The sequence below is a fragment of the Hesperophylax consimilis genome, chromosome 29 (genome assembly GCF_061612785.1).
Source record: "Hesperophylax consimilis isolate HC1 chromosome 29, BYU_Hcon_1.0, whole genome shotgun sequence".
NCBI lineage: Eukaryota > Metazoa > Arthropoda > Insecta > Trichoptera > Limnephilidae > Hesperophylax > Hesperophylax consimilis.
Genome location: NC_142864.1, coordinates 4715617 through 4743580, shown reverse-complemented (window position 1 = coordinate 4743580; position 27964 = coordinate 4715617). Strand labels below are relative to the sequence as shown.

General features: G+C 38.0%; 1 protein-coding gene across 1 annotated transcript; it reads left to right on the top strand.

Moving 5' to 3' along the window:
* The first annotated feature begins 7 nt into the window (after positions 1–7).
* On the top strand, positions 8–5701 carry LOC149409796 (uncharacterized). The gene has a single exon (XM_089649043.1). The coding sequence runs from the start codon at positions 2035–2037 to the stop codon at positions 2701–2703; it is 669 nt and encodes a 222-aa protein (XP_089505169.1). The 5' UTR covers positions 8–2034; the 3' UTR covers positions 2704–5701.
* The last annotated feature ends 22263 nt before the right edge of the window (positions 5702–27964 follow it).

Below are 27964 nucleotides of genomic sequence, written 5' to 3'. Positions count from 1 at the left end.
AACTAAACACAAAAACAATAAATAAAAAAATGAGTTCTGCATGTTTCTGTAGGCGAATGTGTGGATGCACGGTTTGGAAGGAAACTGTGCAGGTGTGGGGGTCGAGCGCGACTCGGTAATCCTCGGCAATGCTCGTGCATTGATGTGAGTCATTCTGTATCTAATCGCGCGCTCACGAACGGCATAAAAATTACGCTCATGTAAAGACACTAAATAAAGTAACTAATTAAAAATATATATTATTTAATTATCTAATCCATCCTCTTAATCCTGCTCAAACAGAAATTCTAAAGATGTAAGTGGTTCAACCATCGCGCTCACTATCGTCGAGTCCTGTTATGATGGTGGCCAAGAAAGATGGATCACTGAATATCGGCTAACAATACGCCAACTGTTTAAAACTGCGTGTAAAAGTGAACCAAATTATTCACCATGTTATTGCTGTTTATCGCACGCATGGATCTGGATCAACATCATTTTATAACAGAAATGGAACAATAATTACTAAATCTAAAGAATACTTGCAATATCGTCATTGGCGTAGCTTACAAGCAAGCTGAGTTCAGCATATATCTGTAGGCGAATATATAGATGCGCGGTTCTGTGCGCAATTGTAATGCGGCAATCCTCGGCGATGCTCGTGCATCGATGTGAATTAGTCAGTCTCGAATCGCACGCTCGCGAATAGTATAAAAATTACTCACATTTATTCTGTTAAATAAAGTAACATACTTTATTTCACAGAATACATGTGAGTAATTTCAATCATCGCGTACTATTGTTAAAAACATGTCGCAATCTGAAGCTTCTGATGATAACGCCGAACTCGTCTCCATAAACTCGGCAGGAATTTTAAAAGAAACTCAAAATGCCCTAAAAACACTACAAGATACCTTGGGAAACAGAAAAGTTCCCAAGGAGTAACAGTAGAAGATTGGCAATAATAAAATAGTTTTACCTACCAATAAAACTTATATTATGTACCTAACCTCATTTCAAACCTTTATTTAGAGGTGCGGACAAGAGGGGACCAGCCAAACCAAGAAGGAATTTTGGCAACAAGGATAGGCTATGACTATCCGGAGAAGGCGTTTCAGGGGGGGCAATTACAGCACTTTATAAGCAAATGGGAAGAATTAGAAGCACCACCAACACTGCTAACCATGTTGCGAGGGTACAAGCTACCCTTTCGGCAGAAACCCCCTCTAAGTATAGTGGCAGACACGGTAAGCTCAACTTATAAAACCCAAATCACAGAACCTAGATGAGATCGTTCATCTAGAGACCCAAGACGTAACCAAAGGTTATGACCGTGTGGGGCTAAACTCTGATAGCGTTACTGATGCAGAACTTGACCAAATCAAAGTGTTTTTTGTGCAGGAAATGACACGACAAATAGACAAAATGAAAAAGGAAAAGATATTGGAATCAGCTTCAATATCGCCTTCCTTTCTGAGGTAAAACTATTTTATTATGTAGCCTGAACCGTCATTTAAAACCTTTATTGAGAGAAGCATTCTCAAATTCCCTTTCGCGTGGCCCTTTCCCGCTCTTTTTCAGCACCTAGTGTTGCTCAAGTGGTCACCAGATGCTACACAAAAGTAAAGCACCATCTATGTGACGTTTGTCTACGGCATTCTTCCTCATTAGCGTTTTAAATTCCGTCGCTGGCGTTGTCGTTGCGAAGTAGCTCCGAATGTATAACGATTTTTCTCGTATATAATTATTTTAAGTGTATAATTATTTCAAAATAATACATTACATTATAACAGCGAGGCTGTTCGAAGTATATTTTAAAACAGAAAGAATTTTTAACTGTTTAAAAACGGATAAAACATGTGGTGAACACGACGGAAAAGTTCGTCTGCCATTTTGTGTTGTTTGTTTATTTACATTGTGTTTTGTGTACCTTGTGTTTTTTGTGTTTTGGTTTCTTTTCCAATTAACAATGAGTGGCTCCGAGATCAGAAAAGAGATCGCATTGATAAACTCACGGCTCAAGTGGAGCACATTAGCTCGTTTATTCAAGATTTTATGGCGTCTAAAACATCCGAAGATAGGAGAAACGTGGATTCCGACGAGGACGCATCATCGGAAGATCAAGAGATGCACGTGGAGAGAAATTCATCATCTTCGCTAGGGATGGGATTAGTAAATCCTAATCATGAGTTCAAGGAATTAAACCTATCGATGGCGGAAACCACGTGTAAGGAACCTACAGTTCCTACGGCTGACGCAAACCGTGTAAAGAAAATCGAAGATTTACAACACTTCGGTTCGCCTGAATGGAACAAAGTAAGGTATGGGGATGTCGTAAAGAAATACCTGGCCAACCCCATGTTCAACCAGTTGGAGGTTAATGGAGAGTTTCTGCATTTGAATAAGGCAGAGCAATACGCGGGGTCACTTGACAAATTTTGCAGGTCACTAAGCCATGCCCTGTTGCAGCAAAATGAGTGCCTCAAGAAATCTCTTCAGGAACTGGTAAACTGGAGTGCAGAGGAAGGCAAGGAATTGTCAGCAGGTTCCCTCTTCAAGAAAGTGGAGTCGCTATTTGCCCCGGATACGCAATATCAGACAGTGACCAAAGATGTCCTGCAGATGGTCTGTGGAAGGAGAGCAAATGCGATCCAGCATCGCAGGGACGCAATCCTTAACGAGATAAAGAGCCGCTACGTACGAAAGGCAGTCAAAAATGATTGAGTGAAGCTTGGTCCCAAACACAGCAATATCAAGGAAATGCTCGCGATGCTGGCAGCACTTACTCCTCACGGGCCAGAGCTGTCAGACTCGGGTCTCCTGATCCAGTCAGACAACAAATCGGTGGTCGCGTACCTTCGCAACGAAGGCGGCACACGATCCAAGACATTGCTCGAAGCGACTCGTCAAGTCCTTCATATGACAGACACGTATCGCATTTCACTGTCTGCCCACTACCTACCAGGAAGGTTCAACGAGGTGGCAGATCAACTCTCCAGAAAACGCGAACCTCCGGAGTGGCATCTTTTACCAGCAGCAACAAAATTGATTTTTGCAAAATTGGGGAGACCAACTATAGACCTGTTTGCATCGGAGACAGCTCACGTTGTAGAAGATTGTGTCCCTAAATGCATTCGACAAAGAGGCAAGTTTTGTCAACGCTTGGACTCGACAGTGGGATTTTCCTCTAGCTTGGGTGTTCCCCCCTCCGTGCCTCATGCCGAGAGTTCTCTCACACCTCAACCGGGCCAAGGGCCTATACCTGATTGTAGCCCCGAGATGGAAGAAAGTATTCCTGAAGAGACTTCTTGAGGAACTCATTTTGCGAAAGGGAACTTGAGAATGCTTCTCTCGAAAAGGCTTCCTCACTGGCACTTTCTTGGGCATCTGCGAGCTGGTTGATGGCTGAGGGTCGAAGCTCGAATGTGGGAAGCATTTATCAAGTCCTACAAGATACCTTGGGAAACACAAAAGTTTCCAAGGAGTAACAGCTGAAGTATAAATGACAAAGGCGAAATGTCGAATGTTGTGGCACACTTACTTGAGAATAAACACTCGTTTGACAAGGTAAAATTTTTACATACCTGCGACAAAGGTCATAAATTAGATAGGCTAGAGCAGGGGTGTCAAAGATACGGCCCGCGGGCCGCATGCGGCCCTCGGACCCTATCAATACGGCCCGCGAGCCGTATGCGGCACTCAGGTCCCATCATTACGGCTCGCTACCACGTGACAATATTATGTCGCGGAGGACAGAACCGCACTCTTTCATTGTAGATTTTAGATTTCAGAGGACAGTCGATGCCTACGCGTGTTTAAAATTGCAAGCGATTGATTTACAGTGTAATTTCAAGAGACGCGCGCATCGGACGCGGTGCGCCGTGCACCAAGCGTGAGCGTAACCTTTTCTCTTACGCCGGCTGGTGGCGCTGGTCTGGTGCACGACTCGTACTCACGACGCCCCCTCCCTCCCGACCCCGCACCACAAGGGTCGCAGTTGCCGGTCGCCGGCGCAGTCAGATTTAAGGGCGTGAGCACACAGAGAGCGGTCAGAGTTCTGCGTTCTAGTGACCGTTGACCGCTCAAGAGTTCCAACGCACACAAGCGGCGTTCAAATTCTCGCGTTCTAGTTTCGTTTGGGTCTTTGCATATGCAACATGTCACTAGAAAGTTCATCATCCGTGAAAATATATTGCTCTTGTGGAGCTTAACAGCTTCTAAAAAGAAAAGAAAGTATTGGGTGCACCCAATCAACACAACGCGAGAAGAACAAGGCGAATTTACTAATAATAAAATTTACTTAAAATTTAAATTTACTAGTAGCAATGTCAAACCAAGCTTCGACATTTTTTTTCGCGTTTTTTATAATTTACATCACTTAAATCGTATAACAAACTCCTTTCCCTAACCAATTCAATTAACTTTTCTGTGTTTGTAACCTCAAACATCGCGGCGTTCTGGCGTTCTCTGCCTCGGCGGCAAAAGAACTCTTAGAACGCGGCGTTCCGTTTTGACCGCCGCGGTCTGACTGCCCGCTGTGTGCGTTGTTGTTATAGTATCAGTACATTCTAATGAACGCCGAACGCGGAACTCGGAACTCGGAACTCCTGACCGCTCTCTGTGTGCTCACGCTCTAAGCCTTAGCATCGAGCGGTCGCGTCGAGTGTTTATATTACTTACGTACTCATAGTTTGTTGTTCATTCAAGTTCTAATATTGGTACGTGGCATAATGTCGCAAAACGTAAAGTTGATAGTGAGTGCAGAGTTTTTCAGACAAAATGGGAAATCGCATATTTTTTCATGGAATGGAAAGGTAAATCACTTGGTTTGATTTACAATCAAACAATTGCTGTTTGTAAAGAGTTTAATTTAAAGAGACATTATGATTCGAATCATAAAGGAAAATTTGAAGGTTACACTGAAAAGATAAGAATGGACAAACTATTATCTTTAAAATCTAACCTTCACGGCCAACAGTCGATATTCACTAAAGCTAAAACTGAAAGCGAAGACGCCTTAAAATCCAGTTTCATTATTGCATTAGAAATCGCCAAGAGATCAAAACCTTTCACTGATGGTGATTTTATTAAAGAATGTATGTTAAAAGTGGCTGATGTTTCATTCCCATCACAAAAATCAACCATTCAAAATATTCCGCTGTCAAGAAACACTGTTGCTTCAAGAATAAGTGATTTATCTCAAAATTTGGATTCCCAGCTGAAGGAAAAAAATAAGGAATTTACACACTTTTCGCTGGCTATTGACGAGAGCACTGATATTATTGATACTGCTCAACTTTCTGTCTTTATACGAGGTATTAATAGTAACTTTGAAATATGTGAAGAACTATTGAAGTGCGTTCCATTGACAGGCACCACTACAGCAAATGATATTTATTCTGCTATTGAGCATTTAATAGTAGAATATGAACTCGGCTGGAATAAATTTTGCAGCATAACTACGGATGGCGCTCCTGCCATGGTTGGCAAACATTCGGGTGTTGTGACTAAATTAAAACAGAAAATATCAGAAAATTTTGTGAGAATTCACTGCATCATTCACCAGGAATCACTCGCATCCAAATATTTAAAAATGGACCATGTCATGCAACCGGTAATTAAAATAGTAAATTTTATAACGAGCAGAGGTCTAAATCACAGACAGTTCAGGCAATTTTTACAAGATTTGGACGAAAAGTATTCCGATGTACCTTATTTCACGGAAGTTCGTTGGCTCAGTCGAGGGGCAGTTTTGGAAAAGATTTTTTGAGTTACGTGACCCTATTCAAGCTTTCATGTTAGAAAAAGGCAAGCCAATTGATTATGACAACGACTGGTGGCTTGATTGTGCATTTTTGGTAGATATGACAAAACACATGAATGACCTCAATATAAAGTTACAGGGTAAAGACTTGATCGTCACTCAAATGTATTCGCATTTACAAGCCTTCGAAACAAAATTAAGACTGTGGGAAATTCACATAAAAAACCAAACACTCGATCATTTCCCTCACGTGAAATCATTTGGCACAGTGAACCAGACAAAATTGGATGAGTATTCTCAACTTTTGCTGAATCACAGAATTTAACAGTCGTTTTGAAGATTTTCGCAAAATGCATAAAATGGAATTCCCACTTTTCAACAATCCATTTACTTTTGATGCTGCACTGGCACCAATTCATTTGCAAATGGAATTGATAGATCTCCAATGCGACAGCATTGTAAAGGATAAATTTAAGGAAGTTAATGTTACTACATTTTATACACAATATTTCAAGAGTTTGAATAACTATCCAAGTATAAGAAATCATGAGGCACGTATCCTGTGTATTTTTGGTAGTACGTATTTATGCGAGCAGATGTTTTCCGTTGTGAAAATAAATAAAAACAAACATCGCTCACGGCTTACGGATGAAAATCTCCAATCGATTCTAAAAGTAACTACGACGAATATGACACCCGACATCAATGAACTTGTCAAAAACAAGAGAAGTCAGGTGTCCGGCTCAAGATAATTTACCTTGTCACCCTTCTTTTTAACTTACTGAATTTATAATAAATAGGTATCTAACTAAATAAAGATTTTAACAATTAAGTATAGGTTTTATTTTTTAAATATTGAGTCCGGCCCGCTTACACACGCCAAATGTTATAAACGGCCCTTAAGAATATCCAGTTTGACACCCCTGGGCTAGAGTCATTAGAGATAACCCGCCTAACTAAAAAAGTAAACTCCAACAATGTTATGAACACAAAATTAGAATCAGTTGCTAAATCTCCGCTGCTATATCCATTATAATCAGTATGTCACCTATCCTAAATATGTATTTGAATTATATAAAATCCATTAAAATATTTTTTCCTAACCACACAATAGATTACCGATAACTTTATGTTGGGTAAATCCTTAAATTGATAGTCCTAATAGGCATAATTATCATAGTTCTATAGATAAATTCATTTGATTTTAATAACAATACTTATTTGGGAAATATCATATTTCACAACAAAACCCCCATAATTCAAATCAACCTATTATGTTAACCCCTCCCCTCAATGTAATTTGCCAATGTATATAAACCCTAGTTTAAGACAAAAATTGCACCAGTCTGAAGATGACCCTAACAGGCTGAAACCGGTCACGGTCAAATAAAAACAAGTGGAAAAAAGTTTAAAATTGTGTTCTTTATATATATTTAACAGCTGAAGATTGGCAATAATATAGCCTACGTCCTGGGATCTGTTGGTCAACTTATATTGGAGATAGAACCTTAGCGAAAGCGCAAAACAAAGTAATACCAGCAGAAAAGATGGCGATAAAACAGGAAAACAAGCAACTGAAATCCAAAATAATTCAGCTAGAATCAGACCTTGCCCGGGTGATGAAAAGAGTGGCAGATGTTACAGAGGCGAGTCTCTCTTTTGTTGAGGTTGCGAGTAAAAAAGTAAACTTACCTCCACCATTATCGCGTTCGGACGTCCTGATAGTAAAACCGAGGTCATCCGTTTGTTTCTTTCCCAAATTACCATCGGTGGAAGACAGCGAGAAAATAAATAAATAATCATGGAAGCACTGAAGCCATCTCAGCTAGGAGTGAGAATTACCGGAGTGATAAACATTAAAAACAAAGGCGTCATCATCCATACGGCTATTTTTGTGGAACAAGAGAGGCTACTAAGGTCAGAAATCGTAACCGGATCTGTGACCCTGAGCGCCCGACTCCCAACAAAAAGGCTACCAAGGGTCATCTTCTTTAACGTTCCAAGAGAGTTGTCTGATGAAACTTTTCTCGAGTGTGCACTAAATGGACTACAAAACATTGAGGAGACATACGAAACCATCAAACAATGTAAACTCAGTCATCTAGCTGGCCCCCGAACTGGACCTGCATGCCATAGAATCTATGTGGTCCCTACATGCAATGGTAAAACAAGGACGCGTATTTGTTGATTGGACAGTTTACGGTGTTCGTGATTTCATTGGGTTAACTGTGTGCACAAAGTGTCATTCGTGTGATGACTTTCCTACAAATTCTGCAAGGAGACGACGAGATGTGGGCACTGTGCCAGGGAAGGACATACCAGTGAGACATGCTCTTCGGCTGCAGCGGAGCTGGTCTGCGCGTCATGTACGAGATTTCACAAGCCCGCAAACCACCGGTCCGGAGATAATGAATGTCCGGCTTACAAGACAGCCTAGCAAAAGTTGACTTTGGCATCTAATATTGATTTTGAGACCTCAGATATAGAATATGAACAGATTCAAAAGTTCGAAAACTGGACCCAATTCAAACATGAAACAGGTGATAAAACAATAACTGCAGTTAATTTGAATATTAGATCTATTTCCTACAAGTACTGGGATATATTATTACTAAGTATTTATAGTCAACTAAATAACATTGATATTATGTAGTGCCGTTCCTTTTTCCGTGAACGGTACTTAGTTGCAAAATCGCGACAAAATTTTTTTGTTTCTTCTCCAAACAGAATATTACTATCATTACGTAATGTCTGAAAATGTTGTGTCTTTCAAAGCGGTTGACATTCCTTCGTCTGTGAGTGTAAATCGTGAAAAAATACGAAATGAACGAAAGTATTTGAATTCTGACAGTTCCTCGTATGAATCCGTAAAGTGTGACAAAAAACAAAAGAGGTGATGCGTCGCCAGTTCCTTTTCCGTCAACTCTCCAAGCAGAGGCTCACGCTCCAGAAGGCAGAAGAAGGGAATGACCACAGACATAGGAATTAATAGACGAGAAGATAATGGCGAGGGGTAAAATCAACTGTTGAAGAACGAAGGGAGTAAGGCTGACTGTGATTCGTCAATAAATCAATCTGACAGTAAATAGGCATCTCGCATTATAATATCACCATTTACTTCTTAAAAGTAAAATCTGCTTTAGAATGAATAGACATTTTTACATGGGAGCGCAAATTACTCGCCACGTTATGAACAAATTTGCGAAGTCCAAATTCGGCAAAAAAATTCGGTTGCATTTTCAGAGTCGAATATTTCGTTTAAGTATTTAGTTAAGACACTTTTATAAATGTTCATAATTTACTTCCCAGCAACCAACCAGCTTTGTGTTTCGCGTCCAGACGTTTCTCGATGTGATAGTATATGTTTCTAAAACTGATCTATATTATACGATGTGAATATGCTTAAAATAAAGTAAAATAATGCTTACTTATGGAATGTAATACGACAATTGGGTTTATTCTCTTTTTCAAATCTATTTTTACAAGTTTTCATAGTACAAGTCAACATTTTGCCGTGTTATTTCGTAAAATGAACCGATGATGCCTCGACCATAGTTCGCACAAGAATGATGACGTCACGTTTTCAAATTTCACTTGAGGCCATATGCGAGCCCAGCCGGCTCAATGGAACCGGTATGGGGAGTGGGGATAATACGCTTTTAATCACTTAGGGCAGGTCTACTAATATTCATATGTCTATGGGAATGACGCATTCTATAAAAAAGAAGCAGAGAATGCAGCCTCCGAGAATATGTCCACTGGTGAAACTGAGAGTCTGTGTTCAATTGTCGCCGGGCATAATCCCTTATTTTTCAAATGTCGGCTCCCGCCATTTCTCTTAAGGAACTCTTAATGCCTGCACCTCCTCGAGACAGACTCGAAGTGTTAGAGCGCCTTCAACGTTTTAATCAAAAAGATTGGACCAATGTAAGATATAACAAAGTCATTAAGGACCACTTAGCCGATCCGGGTTTTAAAGAGCTCGAGGTGAACTTTGAGTTGCAGCCATTGGATTCTGCGTGTGTTCAGCATGCCACAATTGAAAGATCCTTCGCGGCGATAACGCATGCAGCTCTCAAGAGGGAGCAATTGCAGCAGTCTCTGCAGCAACTCGTCAAATGGGGTTTCGATGCACAGGATATTTCCCCGCATATTTCCACATACAAGTGGCAGAGACTCACCGTCGTTTTCTAAGAATTATGTACAAAGGACAGTCTTTACAAATGACATGCCTTCCCCAGGGCTTGAGCAGTGCTCCACATGCCTTTGCAAAGGTGACCAATTAGGTTGCAGAAACCCAACAATATCAAAATGTGAGGACCATTGTGTACCTGGACGATTTCCTTCTGGCCCATCAGGACGAGGAAATTCTAAATGTCCAAATAAAACTGTTTTTGGACCTACTAAGGCTCAGTTGCATCGAAATTATCATTTCTTGCTTAAATGGGTTGTTTCAACCTCGTTTGAATAAAAGTTAATGTAAGAAAGGTTTTAGGTGGTACGCCTGCTTTTTGAATGTGTAAGAGCGATATGACAGATCGATGTATAAAAGATGATGGATGCATCTGCTCGCTCTCTTTTCCCAACCGACAGCTAAGAAGATAGCAGTAGACAATCACTTTTATATTGTTAATAAACGTTCAATCCGCATACGCGTTCTATTATTGAGTACCACCAAGTCTGTATATAACAGTTAACTAAATTGTTACAAAATAGTTACTTTTATTTAACCCAGCGATGTTGAGAGTTTAAAGTTAAATTTTGGTCAATTTTAGTTCAGCTGTCATCTGTCACCATCTGTCAAGGAACGAAATATTGTTTGAAGAGAAAATAGTTGAAAAAATGTCCGACAATCCGGGTTTTGATAATCGATTGATTTTAGAATATGTGGGAAATAGAAAAAAAAAACAATTTAAACCACGAACCAATCATTTTCTGTGGGAAGAGCTGGATTTTATCTCCAGATTTCGGATGTCGAAATGTATGGTTAGGCAATTAACATCACTCATTGCTAATGACATCACAACATCTACAAACAAGTAGGTTTATTTAAACTAATGTATCTACTGAGTTCTACTTATAATATACTAGCATAGTTATATTGTATGTAACCGACAAAACATTTTTTTAATAAATGCAACAGCACTAAAACAAAATGTTTTTTTGTCATTTCAGAAATCATGCTGTTTGTGCTGTGGACCAGGTTCTAATAAAATTGCATTTTAATGCAACAGGAACGATGCAAAGATGCACAGGAGACATCTCTGGGGTGCATAAAAGTACTGTCTCGCGTGTAGTAGACAGGGTTAGCAGAGCAATAGCCCGCCTTCGGTCACAATATATTGTATTTCCTCAAACAGAGAATGAAATGTGCCAACGAGTTCTACAGCATTTCCCAACACAATTGGTGCCATCGACTGCACGAATTCTCTCTCCTGGAGGGAACAATGCTGAGTATTACCGTCATCGAAAAGATTACTTTTCATAATTAAACAATTTAATGCACTCGATATTCGTCAAAACTATATAAAAAGGGTTATTATCCATGTACATAAAAATCTAGACAATATTAATAAAATTGACCATAAACATATCACAAGAAGCCACACCAGAAATGACCTTATGATCCCAACGAGCAATACGGCAAAGTATCAAAAGACACACACATACTTGGGACCTAAACTGTACAACAAAATCCCCTCTGAATTAAACATAAAAACTTGTAATATTTCCTACATAGGCCCAATAATAACTAAATGGTTGATTGGACTGGGTAGAGGAGAATCTGAATTTTTTTTAAAAAACGTCACATAATAAATAGACATAGACTAATCACAAACTATATATATTTTTTTTAATTTTTTTATTTATTTTAATATACATCATATGGGTTACATTAATACATACATATTTTGCAAAATATAATATTAAGGTTCATAATTGGTCATGTATACCTTATCAGAAAAGAGGAGCTCTTGATAAGGGAGCCACGATTCTTACTTAGATATATATATCTTCCATTATTCTAATTATTGCTCATACACAATTGAAACATACGCAACAGCTCAAGTTCGACTCTATCATAAGATTGTAACGATTAAACATCACAAATTAAAACATTAATGAGATATATTATAGACATAGACAAATCACACACTTACTTTCACATATTTTTGGTTCCTTGGAACGGGCGATTTGCCTAGTTAGGAACCAACAATTTCGACCTGATAAGGTACAATAATCTATAATCAGTGAAAATATTTTAATTATATCTTGTATCATATTGTACTGTGTGTAAATCTAAAGGAATAAATAAATAAATACAACTTGCAAGCAATAGTGGATGCCAACTGCAAAATAACCAACATTGTGGCAAGATGGCCAGGTTCTACGCATGACAGCAGCATTTTTAACAATTCCAGAATTGAAGGAAAACTGGAAGATGGGCTCTATGGAGCCAGACACTTAGTTGGCGATCGTGGTTATGCGGTGAAACCGTATTTATTAACCCCAATGGCAAATCCTGTTTCTGACGCTGAACTTTTATACAATGAAAGCCAAATCAGGACAAGAAATTTTGTAGAAAGGACTTTCGGGATATGGAAAAGGCGTTTTCCTGCCTGATTGAGGCGTTTTCCTGAAATTGAGAATCGATGCCACAAGAGTGGAGGCCGTGATCGTTGCCACAGGGGTGTTGCATAACATACGCACTGACAACAATGTCACCATTCTCCAAGAAATTGACGGAGGACATTTTCCTGAAAATGTTGGACAGGGTAATAATGACATAAGACAAAATCTTGTCAACAGTTATTTTGCTCATTTATTGTAAAGAGACCTAGGTTGGACCGTCAATTTGAAAAAATGTGTCGGCGAGCCTACACGGGCAGTGGAATATCTGGGTGTAATATGGGATGCGCAACTTGGTCGGAAGTCGCTGAACAAGAGGAAGTGCGAGGATCTTCAACAATCCCTTCAAAGGTTTCAGAAAAAGGGAAAATGGAATGTAAAGAAGGTCCAGAGGATTCTGGGAAAGCTAAACTTTGCATCATTTGTCACCCCAAGAGGTCGCTTTCATTCTGGGCATATAAGGTAACATGCTTAGTAGAAGATTTCGACTCTGCAGTCCGCAGGTGAAAAACCGCTCTTTTCAGCTTTTTTTACTACATTGTATACTTGCGAGCTGTGGGCCAACTTCAAAAAGAGAACCATGGAAAGGCCTCGGGTGCAATACAACAATGCATACCGTATGATGTTCGGACTTCCCAGGCACTGCAGTGCCTCTTCGATGTTCACGGAAGGGCGAGTTCCCGGACTAGCAGCTCTAATAAGAACCAGGGTGGCAGGACTGAGGGGAAGGATCAACAACTCCAGAAATGTCCTTATCATTGAATTCCGTATGATTCCAGGATCGAGCATCAAGGAGCGCTGGAGAAAGATGTTGGCCCCCCATAATTGAAAACCCCTCGAACCGCTCTAATAAGAAAGCCAAGGTTTAAGGGAGAGGACAAACAACCCCGAAAATGTCCGTATCATGGAATCTCGACAGAGTTCAGACTCAAGCATAGCAGCGCACTGAAGAATGTTGTTGGCCCTGTCAATCTAATGCTTAACGTCTTTTCTTGGTGTTGTTCTTTTTATTGTATATTATTGTAATATTATTATATATATTTTATGGGATGTGTAGGAATGCAAAAACCTCCCCGCTTATTATTATTGAAGAAAACCTGATATTCGAAAAAAACGATATAATGGCTACTACATTTGAGTGCGTCTACGGAACCTTTTCAGTAAACAACCACAAACGCATTCATTTATTGGCATTACATCGCCCCCAAATACGAATAAAAAACCTTCCTACAACAGCTAGAAAACATAATAGAAACCATCTTGATACTTGGAGACATTAATTTAAACTTATTAAGTGAAAGATTTCCGGACATCACGTACGTACACACGTCTTCGTCGCGCTGTCTTTTAAAAATCGTTTTTAAGAGTTTTTTATTTCTATATAGCGAAAATAAAATGAGTGATCCCGTGCTCCAAGAATTAAAGAACATTATCCTTGATCAAGGCAAAATAATTAATGAATTGTTAGTGCGATTAAAGTCCGTTGAAGCAATTTTAAATCGTGAAGTAACAAACACAATGCTACCTACTGCAACTGCCAGTAACATCGCGCAAGGTACAAGTACCGTCTTGAAAGTACTAGCGCCGGCCCCCGGTACCAGTGTGAGTGACACAAATGTGTGTCTCCCAAGTGTTGCAGCCGTCTAGCCCGCCGCACCCCGCCCGCGCCGCCCCGCCCGGCACATCCAGTACTCCAGCAATCACTGTAGCGCCTAAAAGCAGCCCTTAGATACTCTATGCGCACAGAATGATCCAGCGCTAAAAAACATGCATCCGAGGAAGATAACACCTCCATGTCTACTGCAGCGTCATCTCGTAATCAACCATCATCGGTACTTTCCCCGACGTCCGAACAGACTACCACATCTGTAAAATCACACAGTGATGCCGTCGTCAACGGCAAACGAACACGGCCTCGCCTAATTTCCAAAGGGACAGGATTTGCGGATGAAAACTTGGTGGCCATCCCAAAAAATCTGCACTTACATGCATTCATGTTCCACCGGGCAACCACGGTTGATCAAATAACCTCATTTCTAAAAAAAAGAAGCCCGATCTAGAATTTACGGTAGAGAAACTCGTTACGAGACATGAGAGGAATGCCTCTTTCAAAATAGGAATTCCGGAAAATAGTTTCCATTTTTTCCTGGACCCCATGATCTGGCCTGAAAACGTAGCCTTCAACGAATGTTCATTTCGGAGGCCACGACCCAAAACCAAGATGGCTGACACCAACACGCACGAAAACCAACATTAGTGGAATCTATCAAAACGTCAGAAGTTTAAATAATAAAATTTTAGATTTTATGACCAATGTAATGTGTCAGAAACCACTTCTGGTTGCTCTTACTGAAACGTGGCTAACTTCGGGCACGTATCCCGCCGAGCTATTCGGAAATCTATACCACGTATACAGGAAGGATAGAGGCAGTCGCGGAGGAGGGACACTCCTGGCCATCCGAGCTGACAGCCACTCACACGCTGAAAGACTGGAATACATGGAAACCCAAGGTGAAGACTTGTGGGTGAAAGTATCACACAGAAATGTCATCATATATATATATAGGGAAGCATAGAATGAGGACAGTTTTTCGAGCGCGCCCATACTTCGGGGACATTTGTATAGTTTGGGGACAGGCCCAAAGTATCTGTCCCCAAACTAACACTTTGCATTATATACGCAACGCATAGATTGAAGCCAATTTTAAAATTATGCAGAAGGCATGCTTTGAGCCATACATTACTAAAATATCCATAGATGCCACTATCGTATCGATCTCTGATTTTTGAAATTTTCTATTGTGAATTTTCGAATTAGCAAAGGCTCGGTACCTATTTACCTAATTTATTTTTGTATTCTTTTTCGCTTGCTTTTGTCGGAGAATGTCGCATTTTTAAACCCGGTTTCCGCAAATATTTTTTTAATTTAATTGTTGGTATTATTTTTTCTCAATAGATAATAATAAAATGAACATGCTTATAAACCATGTTTGATCGTGTGAGGAATGTGGAGATCCGCAAAGAGTGCAAGGCTGATGTAAGCGTAATGAGTAAGATTAAGAAAGGGACGCTTAGATGGTTTGGGCATGTAGAGCGAATGAGCGAAGATAGGAGTGTAAGGAGGATATATGATGCAAATGTGAATGGTAGCAGAAGTCGGGGACGCCCGAGGAAGACATGGCACGATCAAGTGAATCAGATACTCGAGTCGGGCCATGTCAAGAGTCAGAATAATAGAAGAGTATGTATGAGACGATGTATGAATGTGAATGAGGCAAGGAGTGTGTGCCAAGACCGAGTTGTTTGGCGGTCCGTCCTCTCTGCCTACCCCTGCGGGGAAACGGCGTGATGGTTAGTTAGTTAGTTAGTTAACATGCTTATAATATATGCTCGTACATAATATGAGGGTGTATTAAAAACTGATTTTAAAATAATCTAATAAAAATAATTACACATATTACGTTTGTGCAAACATTAAAAAAAATGCTTTCATAATTTTTAATCATATTACAGATACATGTATTTTCAAAATAAATTTATTTTCATACTTTGACAATGTGGGCTTCACTACCCGTACTGAGTTTTATACTTTTTATTTTTATAGTTTTTTTTCTAGTTACCTATTCAAAAGTATAAAATGTATGTAAAATAATAATGAGAGGTACATACTTCCTACTCTCATGTAACGTGAATAATGCAATAATAATATAATTATAAAAAAATAATTCAGAAATCGCGGGTTCAAATTAAGGCGTGCAATTTGCATAATTTCACAATATTTATTTGTTGAAATAATACGTTAGTCTATATGGTATATTTGCGGCAAGTTCAAGAATGGTAGATAGGTACTTTCAGTATCGCCATGTTACGTGAATAATGCAATATTTAAAATAACTACAAAATAGTTGTTCATTGTTTCGCCGTTGAGATTGAGTTTACGATCCTTGGCTACGAATTCGGAGGTCGCGGGTTCAAATTACGGCGTGCGCAAGTAAATTTTATCTGATAAATTTATATAATTCCACAATATTTATTAGTTTTAAATAATTCGTTCGTACCTATATGGTATATTTGCGGCAAGTTCAAGAATGGTAGATAGGTACTTTCAGTATCTCCATGTTACGTGAATAATGCAATATTTTAAATAACTACAAAATAGTTGTTCATTGTTTCGCCGTTGAGATTGAGATTACGATCCTTGGCTACGAATTCGGAGGTCGCGGGTTCAAATTACGGCGTGCGCAAGTAAATTTTATCTGATAAATTTATATAATTCCACAATATTTATTAGTTTTAAATAATTCGTTCGTACCTATATGGTATATTTGCGGCAAGTTCAAGAATGGTAGATAGGTACTTTCAGTATCTCCATGTTACGTGAATAATGCAATATTTTAAATAACTACAAAATAGTTGTTCATTGTTTCGCCGTTGAGATTGAGATTACGATCCTTGGCTACGAATTCGGAGGTCGCGGGTTCAAATTACGGCGTGCGCAAGTAAATTTTATCTGATAAATTTATATAATTCCACAATATTTATTAGTTTTAAATAATTCGTTCGTACCTATATGGTATATTTGCGGCAAGTTCAAGAATGGTAGATAGGTACTTTCAGTATCTCCATGTTACGTGAATAATGCAATATTTTAAATAACTACAAAATAGTTGTTCATTGTTTCGCCGTTGAGATTGAGATTACGATCCTTGGCTACGAATTCGGAGGTCGCGGGTTCAAATTACGGCGTGCGCAAGTAAATTTTATCTGATAAATTTATATAATTCCACAATATTTATTAGTTTTAAATAATTCGTTCGTACCTATATGGTATATTTGCGGCAAGTTCAAGAATGGTAGATAGGTACTTTCAGTATCTCCATGTTACGTGAATAATGCAATATTTTAAATAACTACAAAATAGTTGTTCATTGTTTCGCCGTTGAGATTGAGATTACGATCCTTGGCTACGAATTCGGAGGTCGCGGGTTCAAATTACGGCGTGCGCAAGTAAATTTTATCTGATAAATTTATATAATTCCACAATATTTATTAGTTTTAAATAATTCGTTCGTACCTATATGGTATATTTGCGGCAAGTTCAAGAATGGTAGATAGGTACTTTCAGTATCTCCATGTTACGTGAATAATGCAATATTTTAAATAACTACAAAATAGTTGTTCATTGTTTCGCCGTTGAGATTGAGATTACGATCCTTGGCTACGAATTCGGAGGTCGCGGGTTCAAATTACGGCGTGCGCAAGTAAATTTTATCTGATAAATTTATATAATTCCACAATATTTATTAGTTTTAAATAATTCGTTCGTACCTATATGGTATATTTGCGGCAAGTTCAAGAATGGTAGATAGGTACTTTCAGTATCTCCATGTTACGTGAATAATGCAATATTTTAAATAACTACAAAATAGTTGTTCATTGTTTCGCCGTTGAGATTGAGATTACGATCCTTGGCTACGAATTCGGAGGTCGCGGGTTCAAATTACGGCGTGCGCAAGTAAATTTTATCTGATAAATTTATATAATTCCACAATATTTATTAGTTTTAAATAATTCGTTCGTACCTATATGGTATATTTGCGGCAAGTTCAAGAATGGTAGATAGGTACTTTCAGTATCTCCATGTTACGTGAATAATGCAATATTTTAAATAACTACAAAATAGTTGTTCATTGTTTCGCCGTTGAGATTGAGATTACGATCCTTGGCTACGAATTCGGAGGTCGCGGGTTCAAATTACGGCGTGCGCAAGTAAATTTTATCTGATAAATTTATATAATTCCACAATATTTATTAGTTTTAAATAATTCGTTCGTACCTATATGGTATATTTGCGGCAAGTTCAAGAATGGTAGATAGGTACTTTCAGTATCTCCATGTTACGTGAATAATGCAATATTTTAAATAACTACAAAATAGTTGTTCATTGTTTCGCCGTTGAGATTGAGATTACGATCCTTGGCTACGAATTCGGAGGTCGCGGGTTCAAATTACGTCATGCGCAAGTAAATTTTATCTGATAAATTTGTATAATTTCACAATATTTATTTGTTTAAATAATACGTTAGTACCTATATGGTATATTTGCGGCAAGACTAGAATGGTAGATAGGTACTTTCAGTATCGCCATGTTACTTGAATAATGCAATATTTTAAATAACTACAAAATAGTTGTTCATTGTTTCGCCGTTGAGATTGAGATTACGATCCTTGGCTACGAATTCGGAGGTCGCGGGTTCAAATTACGTCGTGCGCAAGTAAATTTTATCTGATAAATTTGTATAATTTCACAATATTTATTTGTTTAAATAATACGTTAGTACCTATATGGTATATTTGCGGCAAGTTCAAGAATGGTAGATAGGTACTTTCAGTATCGCCATGTTACTTGAATAATGCAATATTTTAAATAACTACAAAATAGTTGTTCATTGTTTCGCCGTTGAGATTGAGATTACGATCCTTGGCTACGAATTCGGAGGTCGCGGGTTCAAATTACGTCATGCGCAAGTAAATTTTATCTGATAAATTTGTATAATTTCACAATATTTATTTGTTTAAATAATACGTTAGTACCTATATGGTATATTTGCGGCAAGTTCAAGAATGGTAGATAGGTACTTTCAGTATCGCCATGTTACTTGAATAATGCAATATTTTAAATAACTACAAAATAGTTGTTCATTGTTTCGCCGTTGAGATTGAGATTACGATCCTTGGCTACGAATTCGGAGGTCGCGGGTTCAAATTACGTCGTGCGCAAGTAAATTTTATCTGATAAATTTGTATAATTTCACAATATTTATTTGTTTAAATAATACGTTAGTACCTATATGGTATATTTGCGGCAAGTTCAAGAATGGTAGATAGGTACTTTCAGTATCGCCATGTTACTTGAATAATGCAATATTTTAAATAACTACAAAATAGTTGTTCATTGTTTCGCCGTTGAGATTGAGATTACGATCCTTGGCTACGAATTCGGAGGTCGCGGGTTCAAATTACGTCATGCGCAAGTAAATTTTATCTGATAAATTTGTATAATTTCACAATATTTATTTGTTTAAATAATACGTTAGTACCTATATGGTATATTTGCGGCAAGACTAGAATGGTAGATAGGTACTTTCAGTATCGCCATGTTACTTGAATAATGCAATATTTTAAATAACTACAAAATAGTTGTTCATTGTTTCGCCGTTGAGATTGAGATTACGATCCTTGGCTACGAATTCGGAGGTCGCGGGTTCAAATTACGTCGTGCGCAAGTAAATTTTATCTGATAAATTTGTATAATTTCACAATATTTATTTGTTTAAATAATACGTTAGTACCTATATGGTATATTTGCGGCAAGTTCAAGAATGGTAGATAGGTACTTTCAGTATCGCCATGTTACTTGAATAATGCAATATTTTAAATAACTACAAAATAGTTGTTCATTGTTTCGCCGTTGAGATTGAGATTACGATCCTTGGCTATGAATTCGGAGGTCACGGGTTCAAATTACGGCGTGCGCAGGTAAATTTTATTTGATAAATTTGTATAATTTCACAATACTTATTAGTTTTAAATAATTCGTTCATGGTTTATATCATCTTTGGGGATACTTTATGAAGGGTCTTTTGGATGAGAGGAAAGATTGAACAAGGCACTGGAAGAGCCCCATGTTGTAGGAGGGAGGAAACACAGAGGCCGGCAAATCGTCCCACAGCCGAGCTGTTGAACTCAAGAACCAGTCGTAGGTACCGAAGAGATGAATGATTCTGGTTCTTCAGAGCATCTCTCATTGTAATACCGGTAGATCAATAAGAGCCCACATACTTCACGGCTGTGCTCTAAAGATAGTTTTCTGCACAGGGAAAAAGGTCTTTTCAATTATTTTGGGGCTCTTGGCTATTTGGCTAGCGATTTGTACAACAGTGGGGCCCACGTTATATTTTTTTAAACAAAGACAAACATACCCAGGTGACGAATAACCTGACAATCTTTAAATATATCCCACTACTATCACAGTAAGCGGAAAATGTTGCTTATGTCATGATGGAGGACTTAGCCAGCCGAGGAATTGAATTTACTAAGCCTGGGTGGGAACCAGACGCGATGCCAACTCAACCACTGACCGGTCTGAAATGACTCGTTACGAATAAAAATAATATTGTAATAGACAAATGTAGGTATTATAAAAATTACTGCCACCTAACTTTTTGTTGATTTATAATGAATCGTTTTAAGAGAGGAAGATCTAGGACGGAAAAAGGTATGAGGGTTTGGTAGTAATCTGGGGGTCAGTGTGTCCAGGAGTGACAGATGTTTAAACTCATTACTCCACAGACATAGGAATTAATAGACGAGAAGATAATGGCGAGGGGTAAAATCAACTGTTGAAGAACGAAGGGCGTAAGGCTGACTGTGATTCGTCAATAAATCAATCTGACAGTAAATAGGCATCTCGCATTATAATATCACCATTTACTTCTTAAAAGTAAAATCTGCTTTTGAATGAATAGACATTTTTACATGGGAGCGCAAATTACTCGCCACGTTATGAACAAATTTGCGAAGTCCAAATTCGGCAAAAAATTCGGTTCTATTTTCAGAGTCGAATATTTCGTTTAAGTATTTAGTTAAGACACTTTTATAAATGTTCATAATTTACTTCCCAGCAACCAACCAGCTTTGTGTTTCGCGTCCAGACATGTTTCTACAACTGATCCATTTACACGATGTGAATATGCTTAAAATAAAGTAAAATAATGCTTATATATGGAATGTAATACGACAATTGGGTTTATTCTCTTTTTCACATCTATTTTTACAAGTTTTCATAGTACAAGTCAACATTTTGCCGTGTTATTTCGTAAAATAAACCGATGATGCCTCGACCATAGTTCGCACAAGAATGATGACGTCACGTTTTCAAATTTCACTTGAGGCCATACGCGAGCCCAGCCGGCTCCAATGGAACCGGTATGGGGAGTGGGGATAATACGCTTTTAATCACTTAGGGCAGGTCTACTAATATTCATATGTCTATGCATTACTCCCAATTCGGTACAAGGCAATGGGTCGAGAGTACACCATTTTTAGAATGAATTAATTTGTTCTTTTCATACATACATTCATAACTTTTTTTATATAAATCATACCCGTGCTGAGCACTAAGGCGGGAGCCTATATATTTTTACAAAAAAAAAATTAAATATATATTTTTTTATGTAGATGTGTACTAAAATAATAATGGTAGATACCTACCTATTAATAATAATTAGAATATTGTCAAAATGATGCCATACAAATTATATACATACAAATTATTATTATTATTATCCTACAGTTGTTTTTAGGTGAATACCGCACAAGATGTTGGCTCTGTGGTCTAGGGGTATCGCTTTTGACTAGAGATCCGTAGGTCGCGGGTTCAAATCCCGGCGTGCGCAAGTAAATATCTAATACCTATTGGAGTTATTTGGGGTTGTGGGTTTCTTTTCCATACTGATGAGCTAACCAGTTAAAGGGGAAAGAAGGGTGGAAGGGGACCGCGGTAGGGTAAAGGACGCGGAAGATGAACGGGAAGGGGAAGGGGGAAGTATGGGAAAAGGACACGAGGTTTCTATGTCTAACGGTGGGCTCTGGCATTTTGAAATTTGTATGACCATTTTGCAACTAGAGGCGCGCGATTCGTTTCAACAAATGTGTATTTCATATAGTTTAGAATCAGGGTAAGGAAGGCGAGAGATGGAGGGGAATATTGGAGTGAGGTAGGGTACGAATTATGGGGAGGGGGAAAGCGGGGAAGGTGGAAAGGGAACGCGGGAGGGTAGTGGCGGGGAAGGTGGAAGTGTAACGCTAAAAGGAGTGACGCGGAAGGAGAACGGAGCGGGAACGGGTGTTTATGGGAAAGAACACAAAAGTTTCTATATCTTATGGTGAGATCTAGCGTTTGTATAAGCATTTTACAACAGTGTGTGTATTGCATAATGTTTAGAGGCATACAGGGAAGGCGGGAGGGGGGAAGGTAAGAAGGATGGTGAGGGGGGAAGGCGGGGAAGGTGTAAAAGGAACAATTTATATGGCAGAACAACGTTCGCCGGGTCATTGTACAATAATTTAATTTAAAAAAAAATTGTTAGGTTCCAAATTTTTTTAATTAAAAAATTTAGTTAGGCACAACTTAAATGTAGATGTGTAAATTATAACGATAGATAACTACTAGTAATAATAATTATGTGACGAGAATATTTGTCAAAATGGTGCCGCACAAATTATGAATCCATTTATTATTATAATTCTGTCCTCTGCGTGCAAACTATATCTAAATTTTACTAAAAAACAATAATGTCATTCTCAACCGACCTTCCAGGTTAGTATGGTTCTGTATATTATCTGCCTGTATAGAATGTAAATAAATACACAATAATTGTACATTTTAACGCAATATCACGTTCGTTGGTCAAATGAATTGTACATACATATTGTCTTGTATTAGTGATCGACGAACCGGTGGATGCAATCTGCTAGCCATAAGTTGCTATAATGGTTTGCTTAATCTGTAGTTAGTAGTAGGATAGAAATTACGCCAATACCGCACAAGATGAAGATTTGCTATGAATTCACTCTTCTCCGATCACGTGGACATCCGCGTGTAACTGACGTGCTCCTGCCACCGCGCAGAAAAGAGACAGCTACCCAACAGTTTGTTCCATAATTTGATTGAACCCTTTCCACATATTCTTGACCGGATATATACCAGACAGCTATCGGATTACATCGATATTGCTTTTAGGAAAGGGTTGTCACAACCAATGATAATTAAAATACATTTTTAATATTATTTTTAGTTAGTGGCCATATAAGATTATCGGTATTATCATTCTGTGAACCATCATTTCTATTTGTTGTATTTTAGGGAAATCAACAGGCATAAACCAGTTTTAACATGAAAAATGTTATCCTTATCAAAACCGTAATAATTACTAGTGTTTATTTTTTTATCAAATCTTGTAACATAAAATTCTAAATAATGGCCGAGACTCGCCAGAGCTTACCAATTTAATAAAAATTCCAATTCCATCAAGATCAACCCGACAATCCAATTTATTCCATTTGCCCACATGTAGAACAAACATTAGAAAAAAAATCCCAATTCCTGGAATATGTACGCAATATAACAAAAAAATTCACAGCATAGACATTTTTAAAAAAATCTTCAGAAATATCGAATAGAAGAAACGCGTACGATAAATTAATACGAAAGTATGAAATGTATCGGGAGCATCTTATATCCTTATCCTATATTCCTCTCCTTTTTCTCTAACAAAACATTAATTTTAAGATATAATAAAACTCCATCTCCAAACCAATATTAGCATAGGAAACTTTTTTGGCTTCACTTGTGTGAATATACAAGTGGATTGCAGTCGTATTGTAGGTATTTATCTCTGTATTATTTATTATGTATACTGTAAGCTGTTGGTTTCTTACAAATAAATACATATTGATTCCTTATCTAACTTATTTATGTATCGAATAAAATAGTTAATATTTATTCAGTTGTTAGATTTGAAGAGGTTTTAATTAGGACGTTTACACAGTAATTAACTAGGTTTGAACAGCCAGGATTCGATTGTATTCTCTTTACACTCTTTTCTCTATTAATCCGTGCAATATGCCTTATCCATATTAAGCGTCCACTTCTTTATGTTTCGGAGAATTTGAACAATTATTCAAATTTCAACGTTAATTTGCGAGTTCTAAAGACTAAAGTTATTATAATGAACACGATAAAGAAGTGGACGCTTTATATGGATTAGGCATATTGCACGGATTAATGGAGAAAAGAGTGTAAAGAGAATACAATCGAATCCTGGCTGTTCAAACCTAGTTAATTACTGTGTAAACGTCCCAATTAAAACCTCTTCAAATCTAACAACTGAATAAATGTTAACTATAGTATTGTAAGAACTGTGGTAGGTATGCGGTCTATCTTCTTTGATCTTACGAATTCGAATCAATTTACAGAATGCAACATAATTACATTCCTACCTACTTTGTACATATCTTTTCATAAATTATTGTAAAGTCCAAGTAAGTAGCGACCTAGGTAGGTACCTGAATACCGAAGTCTAAAACATCAAGATTTGATTTAACTATCGATATCAAGCATGAAACTAAATTGTTTGTTTTGTGTATCCTGTGACGAATCAAATTTCGTCACAAATAAATATGAACGTTAAACTGAGTATGTCCCGCAGTGTGCACCCAAAGACAAGTGTTGACAGACGGGGGTTTTAAACAAAGAAGGAGAAGTGCGGGGTAGGGCGACAGGTCCTACGAGCTCAGGAACGAGCACAGTCAAGATCGAGAGGGGAGAGAGAGGAGACCGAGACAGGAGTGGTGGTGAAGTACGCGCTCCCCGCCCAGCGGTGTGATGCTGGGCGGCGGATGAAGAAGTTACAGTCGAGTCAGAGAAAGTGATTTTCAAGTGTTATCCTCCGCCCGGCGACGTAATGTTGGGCGGGAGACGAAGAAAGTGCGGAGATCAGACGCGGCCGGGAGGGCCTGAGCTGCAGAACGGCAGAGGCTGCCACCTAGGACTTCGGCCTTACTAAGGCCAACGAACAGAACCAACTCAGTGAAAACAGTGTAATAACCGTGAACAATAACAATGTGAATAGTGGAGAAGTAATCCGAACCATATGACAACTAGTTAAGTTATAGATGTAAGTAGATCTAAGTATAATTTAGATTAAGTATTAACACTTGACAAACCCTATTAAAATCGAGACTTATAATTATTAGATGCTCTTAATTAAATTCACCTCCCTAGTCCCCACCCAAGCGACACGAATTGGCGAGAAGGCAGAACATACGAATTGGTAAGTATAAGAACAGCAATATATTTAAGAAATTAAAATAGCAATTATAGTTGAATGGAGATTGACATGGTAAACAGGAATGAAATTGAAAATTGTACCCAGAACGTTAAGATTGTTTAATCAAACAGTATCTTCAGCTGGGTTAGGAAATTTATCTAAGATGGATTGGAACCACAGTAACAGTTTTGTCGCAGTCATACTGTATGTTAATCGGCCTAAATCCACTTGTGTCCACTAAACCCCACGTTGGGCAGTTTTAGATATTTTATTATATCTATCACTAATGTTATTGACATTCTTAAAACCCATCCCTGAAAACAAGGTAAATATTTGCATGTTCTTATTATATTTAATCTTCTGCACTATTTCTCGCCCTTGTCATGTTTTGTCTCGAGTTACATACCGTTGTTTGGGTGTTTCGTTTTTTGTATAGCGTAAACAAATGTTCTGTGATAAAGTCAGATGCATGTCAAGTGCTATTTTTTGTAGGAGGGCAGTTAAATCATTATAAAACAAACTCGGCGTTTTGACACATTCGAGACTGTAGGTACCTGGAGATTGTTAATCCTCTCATCACCGATAGATATTTTCAGGAATGTTATATTTTTTAGAAAACAAGTAAGTCAGGAGATGTCAAGTGGCTATTTTTTTGTTAAAATGTATTAATGATAGTGATTTTAGGGTACCCAGTGGAGTTTATTTTTTGTTGCGTTTTAGGCAGGGGTGTTTGAGCCCGAGTAAGGATTATATATTTGTCCTGTTGACAAAGGTTATCAAATCAAAAATTGTTGTGAGCTGAGTCAGCAAATCTAAGATTTGCTGTGTATGAACGGCATAAGAATAAAAATGTATTTTCTATATGTCATTCGGAGAAATTCATTTTCATACCACAATTTCGATCAATTTTATGTGTTCGGTAAAAATCCGATAATTGAAAATTGATGGCGGAAGGCGACCGATAGAGAGGGGAGAGAAAGGGTAAAGGCGCATTCACTTAACGCGATTTGAGGAAAACAAATATCTTCGTTCGGCGAAACCGTACATTATCTTGTATCTAAAGTCTCGCAATGTTTCGGATAGTAGTCTGCGCAGATGAGAAAATAAAAAGGCGCGCGAAAATGTGATGACAAACTGAGTTAGTTACGAATTGGAGCACTTACCACCGACACGATTTGTGAGGTACAAATACTCACGTTTGATGAACTTAGTATGAGAGTACCTAAATGTCTCCATATCTAAAAAGTAATCTGCGTGCGTGATAAAAGACCGGTGTTGGTAGAGGTGCGTCCACAAGTAAAAAATGTGAAATGCGAACGGAAACGTAAAGGAGCACTGAACGTTCCACGATTTGAGTGGTACAAATATGCATGTTTGACGAAATTACTATGAGAGTACCTAAATGTCTCCATATCTGAATAGTCTGCATGCGTGATAAAAGACCGGTATTGGTAGAAGTGCGTCCACAAGCGAAAATGCGAAAACGAAAGCGAGCACTGAACGTTCCATGATTTGAGTGGAACAAATACGCGCGTTCGTTGAAATTAGTATGTGTGTACCTAAAAGTCTCCATATTTGAAAAGAATTCTGCGCGCGTGATAAAAGACCGTAAAATATGTAAAAGTGCGAAAAATTTAAATAAAATGGGATGATGCATTGAAGCATTGGCCAGCAGGGATGATAAAATGTGACATGTTGAGGTTGCATCTTAAAAGCGGTTGAATGAGAGACAGAGTATCCGGTTTTGGTGGTTTCTCCGTGTAGGTAATAGAAACTACCTGGCGCTCAATTTTCCATTGTGTATCACGTCGGGAGATACACTACAACTCTGTTACCATATATTGTTTAGTTTTTTATCATTCATTTCATTTCATTTCAGATGTAATATGTATGTACACCAGATTTCTTGTTTTTGTTATCGAAGATGTAGGCGTTGATAGATTTAGGTAAATGAGGAGTGAATAAAGATTAGTAACGGCCTCTTTTGCAAAGTACAACTAAGGTTTAGATTTAAGTGATCAACTTGTAGTGATAATGAGTTATGCGTAAGTAAGTATAGAATTCTATTATACTTCAGACATGCCAGCAGAACTGAGGGGAGATTAAACTGAAGTGGTAGGTATGAATTCCCAACTCCTTCCCTATCCTGATTCTTTGAAAATTTTATGTTGTCATTAATAATGTTGTCATTTCATGTTGTCATTTAAAATCTTGTCATTAGTTTTTGGTCACATGCTTGGGAAGAAATTTGTAAACAAAAATTGAAAGGTTTATATCCTCAAGTGTCTGGAGAGGATTAGATCGCTTGGTTAAAATAAAAAGTGTTTATGTTAGTCGAGGTGTTAGTATTCATCGTTGATTTTAATGTGTTTTATTGTCACTTTTATTGTTTTCATGTTATTTTATATTGATAGGCTAAATGTTTTGACTTGAGTTTTGTTGTGGGTTTGAAAGAGCGTGTAGCGAAAAGGATTGTCGTTGAAAATGAGATATGATAAAAAAGAAAAAAAAATGATGAGGATAAGTAATGAAAAGAAATGTTAAATTTAGAATATTGCATTGTTTATAATTAAAGATATACCATGTTTAGAGATAAGAAGGTTGTCATATGGGAAAAGGGAAATAGAAAATTATGTTTGTAGGAAACCATAATTTTCTTTTGTAACGAAGGGGGTATTGTGACGAATCAAATTTCGTC

Excerpts from the sequence above, each read along its gene's own strand:
- LOC149409796 (XM_089649043.1), top strand. The coding sequence starts at position 2,035 with ATGGCGTCTAAAACATCCGAAGATAGGAGAAACGTGGATTCCGACGAG.